The 12,093-nt window shown below is 40.3% G+C and overlaps 1 protein-coding gene across 12 annotated transcripts in view; it reads right to left on the bottom strand.

Moving 5' to 3' along the window:
• UNC79 (unc-79 homolog, NALCN channel complex subunit) overlaps positions 1 to 8,268 on the bottom strand; it is a 277,231-nt gene extending 268,963 nt beyond the window's left edge. For 6 of the 12 annotated variants that reach the window (XM_073998138.1, XM_015454151.4, XM_045396908.3 and 3 more), the window contains exon 1: positions 7,902 to 8,268. In XM_073998138.1, coding sequence (XP_073854239.1) covers positions 7,902 to 7,923 — 22 coding nt within the window. In that variant the 5' untranslated portion in view covers positions 7,924 to 8,268. The remainder of the gene's footprint in view (positions 1 to 7,901) is intronic. The other 6 variants (XM_073998147.1, XM_073998149.1, XM_073998139.1 and 3 more) reach the window with 1 other exon arrangement.
• Between the last annotated feature and the right edge of the window lie 3,825 nt (positions 8,269 to 12,093).

The raw sequence follows: 12,093 nt of genomic DNA, 5'->3' as shown, positions 1-12,093 counted from the left end.
CAGAAGCTGGGAGACAAGGAAGGGAGATTCTTCCCTATAGCCTGCAGAGAGAGCACAGCCCTGCCAACACTTTCATTTCAGACTTCTGGCTTCCAGAACTGTAAGAGAATAATCTTCTATTGTTTTACAACACTTAGTCTGTGCTAATTTGTTACAGCAGCTCTAGGAAACTAATACAGCATTAAACAAATCCCTAAGACTTTCAGCTGCACAGATAGAGGATGAAGGAAAACAGGCTTAGCAGTTATTCCTATAGAAAAGATCTTGCAGTTTTAGCAAGCCAGTAGCTTGATATTATTATACAAAGAGCTAAGGGAATATTTGTAGTTTGAAATATAGATTCCCATACTCTGCACTACTGAGGGACATATGAACATATGAGACATTCAGTCCTTTTACAAGTGTCAACTGTTTTTTTTTTTTTTTTTTTTTGAGACAGGGTTTTACTCTGTTGTCCAGGCTAGGATGCAGTGGTGCAATCACAGCTCACTGCAGCCTCGACCTCCTGGCTCAGGTGATTCTGCTACCTACACCTCCCGAGTAGTTGGGACCACAGGCACGTGCCACCACACCGAGCTATTTTTTTGAATTCTTTTGTAGAGACGGGGTTTCGTGATGTTGCCCAGGTTGGTCTCCAATTCCTGGGCTTAAGTGACCTGCCTGCCTCAGCCTCCCCAAGGGCTGGGATTACAGGCATGAGCCACCACACCCAGCCAGTGTCACCTTTTAAGGAGGACCTAAAGAGGACCTGGAATGAATTTTTAAATGATGATGTAGAAATAATCTGGAATAGTCATGTTATCATTAAACATTTTGAGCAACTACTCTACATACATTTTAATAGCTAGGAAGAACTCACTCTATTCTCAAAGAGGTGGAGCTCTAATATGGGTCAAATGTGGTGGGAAGATACTGAAGAGTTTTAAAGAGAAGAAGGACATGATTGTCTCTGTATTTTACATAGATCATTCAGGCAGCTACATGAGGATAGACTTGATGGTGACAAAAGCAGACACAGGGAGGTAAATTAATAGGCTGTTATAATACAGAGATGATAAGTCCCGTAATCAGGATGAATAAACAGTAAGTGTTCACTAAAAATATTAGCATGATAAGCAAAAGACTGGCATGACCCCTGCACAAGGATGACAAACAAATCTGTGAAAAATTCTGTATAAAAAAATAAAAAGAAGAAATAGGAATTAAGGTACTTGAGGAACATCGAAGAAATAAAACCAAGGTATAATAACACATCTCTCAAAGCTGTTATGAAAATGAATTAAGCTAATATATACCAAAGTACCCAGTACATAATAGGCACAAGCAATAAATATCTAAACTCTCTTTCCTGGAGAGCTTAAGATTCAAGCACATATAATCCTGATGTGCTAAACTGTTTATGAGTTATTATCTATTTCTACTTCTGAGGCAAGTTCATTTATTCTTAAAATAAAATTACATATACATAAATGTCTATGTATATACATGTGCATTTGTGCATGTATATATACATAAACATATATGTATACACACACATACCCATTTAATTTTATTCTGTTGGAAGACCAAGACCCTGAGACCAATGAAAATGAAAGATACCCTGAAATGCTGAACACCACTCCAGTTTTAATCCCACATCAAATATCAAATGAGACTCACATGATAAGCTATATGCTGTTGGTAACATTGGTCTTGAAAAGTCCAGAAGGAGAGAAAAACAAGACACAAATAGAATAAATGGACTGAAAGAAGCTAAAAGTTCTAAACGAAATTGTTGAGCTTTTCATGTTACAGGAAAGAAGAGTATTGATAAGAATATATTTTTTGCTTAATGTACTTTTTGATACAGGAAATATTTCATTTCTAAGCCTATATATATGTTCATTTATGCAGAGCTATCCATATCTTTTCAAAATGGAAGAAACAAATGCATATGAATTTCCAACATAATAATACTGCAAAACAAGAATCCCAACTTAAAGCTTATTTATCGGTTGAGTAATCAATACATAAAACTTGAACAGGATCCAAGTAAAACTACAGTCTGAAGAGGCCCTGACTTTAGATAGATCGCCACTTTCTCTTAAAACAAACAAACAAACAAAAAAACAGCTGGCTGTGTGCTAAAACTGCCTACCACTTTAAGAATCATAACTATTATTTTGAATATAGTCAAAGGAAAATTTAGCTAATCGGACAGAACCAAAACCACAATGAATGTTCAAGAAACATGTAACTTGTTATATAAATACTGTAACATTTGATTTAGCAAATATATTTTAAGTACTTTTGACAACTGTAATTTTATTTACCTGTAAATCCATTTGAAGAGTATGCATTTTGTGCAATTTTCACATTGCATAGAATGCAGAACTTCATATTAACAAAAATGTAAAATATTTAAATTAATGATATCCAAACACTTGGTTATGTAATCCTTCCTTATAAAAGACATTTCATCCACCCTCGGTCATTTTTACTTTTTCAAGAAATGATTTTTGTGCAAACACTATGCAATGGACAAGGGATTGCACACTGGAAACACAGAGAGGAACATAATACAATCTACACACAAAGTAAATTAAGGCAACTAACAAGAAAACTAATTGAAATATAGTGTGAGCACACGAATAGGGCATACAGGGAGAAAGTGGCAATCAGGCAGGGTTTCAAAGCTAAGTATTGAGCAATAAGTAGGTATTAGACAGGCCAAGACGATGGTGAGGAAGAAAGCATTTAAGGCAAAAACAACATGATGCATTGGAGGAACTGAAAAAATAGTTCATTGTAGCTGGATCAAAGAGGTAAAGCAGAGATTGTTGATGAGCTAGAATCAACAAGGCTTGGGAATGTGTTGAATAGTTATGGCAGAGAGTAAAAAGTTCAGGAAGACTCCGATTTTTTGACTTGGGTAAATGAGCAAGGTGGTGTCATTCACTGAAATGACTGATCTAAAAAGAAGCACAAGTTTGGAACAAAGGACAATGAATTTGGGTTTGTGGTATGTATAAGATGCTTGAGTAGAAATAGAGGGCTGTAGTTCCAGAAACATCTGTGGACTAGAAAATTGTATGTGGGAGGCATCCTCGTAGATGATACCATGCAAGTGAATGTGGTCAAGAGTCTGTAGGATTTCAAAAAAGAGAGAGAGAGCGGGGGGACTAATGGCAGAGTCCTGTGTGAAGCTAAGTTTTAAAAAGCAGGAAGAAGACAGCCCTTAGAAAAAATCTGGGTGGGAACAGCCAGAAAAGAAAGAAGAAAAGGAGAGTTTAAATCAGGAATGCAGCAACTAGTGTCAAATGATACAAAGAAGTCATGTAAGACAACAGCTAAAAGCTATTGTTCTTTTTGCAACCACAAAAATGGTTATAATAGGTACATTCTAATTTTTGCATATATGAATAAAACTGTAATAGAGTTTCCTCTATGAGAAGTTTACGATATTATTGTGCAAAGATTTCTAAATGACTGCAATTGCAATGCTATTGAAAGGAGAAGTAGTTTTCTATTCCAGTGATGTTACCATACATGTGCAAAAAATAAGGAAAACTATCTATTGAGTTCTCCAAGCATGGCCCTTACATATACATGGGAGAGGGGCAAGTTCAACTTCAAGTCATAGTGCTAAAAAGCTACACTCTTAAAATTGTTTGTCTCTGATGTAATCAAAAATATTTTTGGTTACTGGGAGGCTAGATCCAAACTTCACAATTACCTCCATTTTGGCAGCAAGCATAAGGTTTTATATTTGATGATGATGATGATGATGATAATTGCTTACATTTATTAAGTCCTTATTATGTGCCAGGATTCTCTGCTAAGCACTGTTCATGAATCACCTCATTTAATCTTCACAACTGTAACTATCCCCATTTGGTAGAGGATATAGTCAGGGCTTAGAGATATTAACTTGTCCAAGGTCACAGAGTTTACAGGGAGCGAAGCCAGGATTCAAACCCAGGCAGCAGTCTGATTCCAGAACCCCAACTCTGAATGTCTGCTGGTATCAAAAGCAGAGCTTCTTTTGAAAGAGCACACCCAAGGTACTACCGATTGGTCAATTTTGATTCTTAGAAGACAAAAAAAGTTTGGGGTGGAGGGAGTGGGACTCCTCTTTAGAATTCCAAACGCATTTCATTTTTATCATTCCAAATTCTATATCAGCTATGCAAACATTTTCACTACAGTGAACTTTGTAAGAAAAAGAAGCATGTGGAGAAAAAAAAATTAACTCTTCTGCAATCACCTGAGAAAGTGCCAGGAAGCTTTCACCTCCTGTTTTGAGACTCTGCAGATAGCACAGGAAACAGACTGAATATTTTTTTAAAGGCTCCAAACTATATCTTTGCTAAAACTAGCTTCTTCTTCTTCTTCTTTTCTTTTTTTTTTCTTTTTAGACGGAGTTTCACCCTGGTAGCCCAGGCTGGAGTGCAATAGCAGGATCTCTACTCACCACAACCTCCACCTCCCGGGTTCAAGCGATTCTCCTGCCTCAGCCTCACAAGTAGCTGGGATTACAGACATGTGCCATCATGCCCAGCTAATTTTGTATTTTTAGTACAGATGGGGTTTCTCCATGTTGGTCAGACTGGTCTCGAACTCCTGACCTCAGGTGATCCACCTGCCTTGGCCTCCCAAAGTGCTGGGATTACAGGTGTGAGCCACTAGCTTCTCTTTCATCACTATTACTTATCTCATAAAAGAAAATGCCACTACATAAAATAGAAATCATTTTTCATATCTCTGTGATACATTACTTTTCAAAGGTAAATCAAGTAATCTGGTTTGGGTTGAAATGCAAGTATGGGTTGAAATGCAAGTACTTTCTCTTGCTGGTCCAACAAAACTATGTCTGCTTGTCAAACCAGTGAAACCTTTATCTGCATCAAGAAGCTCCAAGAAGAAGAGTAATAGAAATAATATTTTGACATTATATTAAGCCTAATTCTCCCTCCTCAGTCCTTAGGAAAGTAGTAGTGTGCACACTCCTGAATGCAGAGGAAAAACAAGCTCTCCCATTCTCTCCTTATCCAGTAGTCTTCACACTCAGTAGAAGAAAAAAAAAATACCCTGACCTTTCCTTCTCTTGCTGCTTACACCTAGCTAAACTTCTACCGAGTCTGAGGATAAAATGCTGCCATTCTTTTTATAAAAAGTATTTGTCCTTCATGAACATCAACTATGCAGATGCAGCCTATTATGTTTTTTTTTCAGTTACATAACGTACACTAAAATGCCAATCCACTCGTGTTATTGCATATTTACAGAAAAAGAAAAGAGATTCCTAAATTACCTTCATTCTAAATACAGATACCTAAAAACATCCATGGCATCCTTATCCTTTCCGCATCCTCCTCCCATTTACCTCCTTTGCCCTACAAAATCCTTAAGACTAAAGCAAAGATAGCTCCTACTACAATTCCTTACTTTAAAGATGGAAACTCTAAGGCACAAAACTATTAAGTTAATTGCCCAGTGTCTCACAATTAATCAGAAGGACATACAAAGCTCAAGTCCACATGTTCTAGCTCCAGATATGGTGTCCTTTTCATCCTCTACAGATGGAAAAAAAATCTGTTTCACAAACACGTCTAAAATAGCTACTTAATCCATTAATGGCACTACACAATCAAGTCCATACCTAGATTTTATTCATTGCCCAGGAAAGAGACAAGACAAAGCATCCAGTCCATTTCAAAATATAACAAGGAAAACACAGGAAGAGGACAGTAATACTCACTGGCTTTAGCCTGAAATTACTTACGTAATATGTAACTACACAATCAAATGACAGGTGGTGTTTTTTCCTTTAGAAACCATACTATAATAAAACCATTTGGCTTTATTATAATATCAGGATGTGATATTCTCAAGTGGGAAGTTCTACATGGACTCAAACTATGTTACCATTCCTCAAAACAGAATGCACCCAATTTTTTTCAAAAACCTCTGTAAAAGCAAAACTTAATTTTGAGTGTAGATTTAACTTTCGGAAACATGCAAAAAAAAATCACAAGAGAGCTTCCTAACTATTTAGAGGAGATGGACTATTTAAAAGTGGGCAATGGTTGTCATTATTATAGCCATCATTTATTGAGTACATTCTATGTGCTAGGCTCACTACTAAGCCTTTTATATGTATTCTCTCATTCCCCACAACAACCCCGTCAGCATGATTAGCCCAGGTTTACAGATGAGGAAATAAAGTTCAGAGAGGTCAATTATCTTGCCCAAGGTCAAACAGTAGCAAAAGTAAGATTCAAACTCAGATCTTCCAGATTCTAAAAAACATAAAGAAATACAAGCACTGGATGGTAGGTGGACATGCACAATTTCTAATGAACCATCAATCTGAGAATTCTATGAGCCTTCAGTTTATTCAATTTATCTGGTGAATAAATGACATATTGCATTTTATCATATATAAGATATTGCCCTCAAATAATGAGACTACTGTTTTATGTGTCTCAAAAAAATGACTTTAATAGCCATTCCAAAGAAGAATTACAAAGACTTGGCCGGGCGCGGTGGCTCAAGCCTGTAATCTCAGCACTTTGGGAGGCCGAGACGGGTGGATCACGAGGTCAGGAGATCGAGACCATCCTGGCTAACATGGTGAAACCCCGTCTCTACTAAAAAATACAAAAAACCAGCCGGGCGAGGTGGTGGGCGCCTGTAGTCCCAGCTACTTGGGAGGCTGAGGCAGGAGAATGGCGTAAACCCGGGAGGTGGAGCTTGCAGTGAGCTGAGATCCGGCCACTGCACTCCAGCCTGGGGGACAGAGCGAGACTCCGTCTCAAAAAAAAAAAAAAGAATTACAAAGACTTTTAAGTAGTGACAGCATTATCCATATAATGTGTACTGACTGCTTTGGAAGAAAGGAGTCATCTAGGTGAATAAGTTCTGGTATATTGTTAAAAATTCAAACTAATTGCTTAATAAAAACATATTTTATTTACAATCTGAAGTTTAAGCTCCTGAATCCCTCAAGCCCTCAAGTGCACTCAAAAAAAGCCTTCACATTGATCAACCTACCAAGCACACACCGAAGGCCTACTAGTGCGCACCGCAATAAGACAGACTATGGGGACCATATTAGAAACTTACTCCATCCACAAGGAGTTAGCAGGTTGCTTCCAACCACGCACACAGTCAGTCATTACTGGGACAACCAAAATCCTCCGGTGCTATGTGCTATAGTTTGTGTGGGCTGCCCTACAAAGGAAGCCTGCTTGTTGGAACAATAATTAGATCAATTAGGTCATTTTCCCAAAGCTCCTTTCACTTTCTTGTAAGCACTGCAAGGTTGTGGTTGGTTTTGGCATTGGTGTTGGCATTAGTGAGTTAATTTTCCTCTTACTGAATCCCGAATTCTGCCTGGCTCCCTGCTCCCTCCCCCTTCTCTCCCTTCTTGCCTCTTCCACCCGAAGTGGAAACTGCAGACTCAAACTCCCCTATGGCTCCAGCACCAAGAACTGGGCATGCTCAGAAGGCCAGGCAGGCTTTGGTTGCAACTGACAGTTCCCCGCCCCTGATTTGCCGCTGCCCCCCTTCCCCCACTCCAACAAGAGATACTGAAATGTTTATCTGAAAGATACGAGGCCTCTTTTTCCCGAGAATGACCCCATTTTAATTTCATTTCGCAGGGTCTCTGAGTCTTGCAAAACCCCAGCTGGAGCCCGAGGAAGACCGCATTATTTTTCAGCACCGGGGACAGCGCCGCGCTGCCATTAACGTCCACCCTCCCCCACCTTCTCTCCCCGCCACCCCCCACCCGCCCCAACCTCAGCCCCCACCCCCGCACCAGCACAATGCCAAGGTCTCCCAGCAGCCGCAAACGCCGCAGCTGCAATAGCTCCCAGCCGAGGCCGGGCCGGAATGCCGGGCCGGCTGCTACTTACACTGCTCCGCTTTGGTGGACATGGTGCTGTCCAGATGGAAAGGCTTTGCCCCAAAATCTGTGTCGTGTGAGCTCCCTCGCTCCGCCAGCGATGTTGCGAGGAAAAGAGTGCATACCCCCCACCCCCCACCCCCTCGCTTTCCCCCTCCCTTAGGCCCGTGTCGCTACCATTCGGACAAAACGCACATCAAATTGCAGAATTCGGTCCCGGAAGGTTAGGAAATCGCCCCCGGAGAAATGGGTGGGATTTAATAGGCGGCCAAAGGCTTCCTGTCCGTCCCCTCCTGGAGCTGCCCGCGTTGATGTGGGCGGGGAGACCGAAAGGAGAGAGCAGGCTGCGGCTCCTGGTGAAATGGGAAAATGGGCTCGACCGGGGGAGGAGTATTTCCATTCATAAGGCGCACGGAGGGGACGGGTGTTTCCCAGAGAAAAGCCTCTTAAAGCGCCGGAGTCCCCGACCATTTGGATCTCCCATTGGCGTTCTCCGGGCCTGTAAATCCTGCTCCCGGAGCAGCCCCCAGAGCCTCAGCGGGGTGACCGGAGAGGGACCCAGGTGCGTCCCACGCTTCGGCTCAACCTCCAGGAGGAAGGAGAGGGAGGCGGATCCGGGGCGGGCTGGAGCGCCGGGGCCGGAGGGCGCGAGGATGCTCCTGAGGACTGCGAGGAAGGAAATGCAGGAGGAACCCTCAGCATGGCTTCCCGGCGCGCTGCGGTTCCTGCCCTCGCCTCCCCTCTGCGATGGGCTCTCCTGCTGATGATTGAGGATGGCAGGTCCCACTGCCAGGGGGCTGTGACAAGACTTTAGAAGTTGGGGCTGGAGGAAGGAGGAGATTTCCACGGACGGTGAAGCTGGAAGGGCCACAGAAAAGGAAGATGAAAGACTGGAGACAGGAAGACCCCAGGTGTGCTCCCTTGCAGCCATCCCAGCTGGACAGGGGCACATTAGGAAGCCCCTCGACTGGAAAACCGAAACCAGCGGGAAAGGAAGGCAATAGACGAGGACATCACGCATGTTAATAGGAAGATGCCCAAAGAATCCACTACAGAATGGAGAGACACTTGGAGTCCGGAAGAACCAGATTCAAGAACCATTTTTACCACTTACTCACTCAAGGACCATCTTCTAATCTCCCTACATTTCCGGTTCTTTATCTGTAAAATGGGAACATTAAAACCTGCCCCTTCACCTGAAGAGTTACTGGGCAGATCGAATGGATGTGCAAGTCCTTGTAAAATAAAAGTATGGCACAATCGCCAACCATTATGTCCATTCTTCATTCAAATAGTTTAATTTGTTAAAGCTGAGGGGCAATAGTCACATAAGACCATTATAATGGTCACAGCAGGTTATTTTAGTAAAAGTTACAGGAACAGAACTGTTAAGTGTTGACAATGACTTTTAATGCTGATAAATCAATGTTTTTCCACCTCATAAAATAAAAGATCCTATTTAGGGAAAGAATTTTAAATTCTGTATAGTATATACAAACTATTCAGGTGAAATCTTGCACAATTAAGAAAAATATCATGAACAAACATCAAGGAGAGATGCTTCTGAGTAGCAAAAAAAAAAAAACTACAAATAATAGGGAATCTGCCCATAATGATGCACACACAGCACTCAAGTTTCATGGTATTTGCAAAAATGTTCATAAAGGTTAGTGAATTGGCTCTTTGAGTTGCATATGTGACTGGACTCTGTCATCTTGCTGATTGGCAGGTTGGTCTGGCTAATCAGCTATCATTCCATGTCATTGTTCATTCCCAAAACCACATCCCAAAGAGAAGTTCCATTTATTAGTAAAAGATAAATGATTATGTGAAGCATGATGCCAAAGAGTTCGTTTTGAGTAAAAATAAATTGGAATCATTCTGAAGAAAATATGAATATCATGAACATTCCTGAGAAGATGACAAACACTTTGTATGACTAAAAGAAAGCTCAATGGGTTATTCAGAAATTTCTTGGAAGCCTGAGGCTTTGATAAAGAAAACAGTAATTGGAAATTAACACACATGAGAAAAAGGTGTCTTGGATAGTACAGAAACAAACAACAAGGTATGTGCTGGAAAGATATTATCCCCTCATCTGCTTAACAATCTTTCATTTGTCATCAATTAACCCTCCCATTACTCAGTTAAGAGAGAGTATAATGGTGTTAAGTCATGGACTGAGGAGTTACACAGCCTGGGTTTGAATTCCAGCTTTGCCTCTCATGATCTGTGTAACCTTGTGCAAGTTACTTAACTTCTCCATGCCTCAACTGCCTTACCTGAAAAATGGTCATATCATTGTCACATTAAAGGTTGTCAGGAATAAATAAGTATACATATGAGAATCTAGAACAATGACACATATGAATGATGGCTTCTATTAACATTACTGCTCAAACTCCTCAAATGCACCCAGTCCATTCAGGTTTGTTCTGATGCTTTGGACCCTCCAAAGCCTGATAGCATCCATATAATTGAGACTCTAATCATCAACCTAGGCACTCACAGCTTCAGCCTTCTGCCATGCCCATTAACTCACTAACCTGGGCCATATCCATTACTCAGTTTCTCCATTCCAACATATGGCCTTACTTCTTCAATGAACTCCCTCACCTTTCCTTGTATCTCCATCTACCTCAATCCTTCCTGCTTAGTTTTCTTCTGTTGCAGAGGTAGTGCCTCTTCTCATTGCCAGATGCAATGCTTTTTTTTTTAACTAAACCTATGCCTCTAATTATACACATTCCTATTTATTCTAGAATTTGCTATTTTAATTATCTTTCTTTTTCCCAGCATTTTAAGTCTCATCTTTTCAATGGATTTTCCCATCCTACTTGCAAACATGCAAAAATTTTTTATCCTCAAAAAGCTGTGCCTATCATCTTACTGAATAAGTGGCCTCCATTTCTCCATTCCCTCACTACCCTACTTGCTATCAAATTGTGGCTGAAACAGGTTCCTTCAATAGTCACTAATAATTTCCTAATAATAAATTCCAATTGCTTTATCTCTTGGTGACTAATGCCAGCATTTGAAATTTCTCCCTGTTTCTTTTTGAAATTTCCTCTTACCTTGACTTCTATAACATAATGCTCTTCAAAGTCTTCTCCAAACTTTTTGCCCATTCTATTGTTTAATGAAGTACTTCAAACATAGAAATACTTGAAAAATCATGAACACTAATGTTACCACTACCCAGTCTCATCAAATCTTAATATTTTGTCACACTGTATTGTTTTACTTTTCAGAAATAAAACATTTTAGAGACATTAGAAGCCCCCACAAAAATTATTCTAAATTTGTGGTTATGTCCTTATATTTTATATTATTTATTTATTTGTTCAGCAACTACTTATTGAGTGCCTATATATGTGAAACACCACTCTAGGAACTTGTTATAACTAGCAAACAGAGAAGACAAAAAATAATCTCTGCTTCTTAAAATTAATTTTCTAGTGGGAAAGACAAAAAATAAGTAAAACATACAGTATATTAAGTGCTGACAAGTACTAAAAAGAAAAATATTAAACAAAGGGAAGGAGATAGTTTGTATTGAAAGGGTTGAAATTTTAAATAAGATAAAATTTTAGATAGGGTAATTACATACACACCATATATGTCTATTTCCATAAGCAACATATACTATTTTACATGTTTTTTTAATTTTCTATAATTAATACCACACTATACATATATTTTTAAAACTTAACACTTCGGCCGGGCGCGGTGGCTCACGCCTGTAATCCCAGCACTTTGGGAGGCCGAGGCGGGCGGATCACGAGGTCAGGAGATCGAGACCATCCTGGCTAACACGGTGAAACCCCGTCTCTACTAAAAATGCAAAAAATTAGCCGGGCGAGGCGGTGGGCGCCTGTAGTCCCAGCTACTCGGGAGGCTGAGGCAGGAGAATGGCGTGAACCTGGGAGGCGGAGCTTGCAGTGAGCCGAGATCACGCCATTGCACTCCAGCCTGGGCGACTAAGCAAGACTCTGTCTCAAAAAAAAAAAAAAAAAAAAAACACTTCATGCTCAACATTCCATTTTGGCTTAATTATGTTTATTAAACACTATGCGTGAGGAACGCCCCACGCACTTAGTGACTAAAGACTCCAATAGTATAGTCACACCTTGATTGACCCGAAATGCCAAAATACATAGTTAAAAGCAATTACAGCTGCTAGAAAGTGAAGGGAGAACTAT

Source organism: Macaca fascicularis, chromosome 7 (assembly GCF_037993035.2).
Source record: "Macaca fascicularis isolate 582-1 chromosome 7, T2T-MFA8v1.1".
Taxonomy (NCBI): domain Eukaryota; kingdom Metazoa; phylum Chordata; class Mammalia; order Primates; family Cercopithecidae; genus Macaca; species Macaca fascicularis.
Note: the sequence above shows the minus strand (reverse complement) of the source record. Positions and strands in the feature narration are given on the sequence as shown.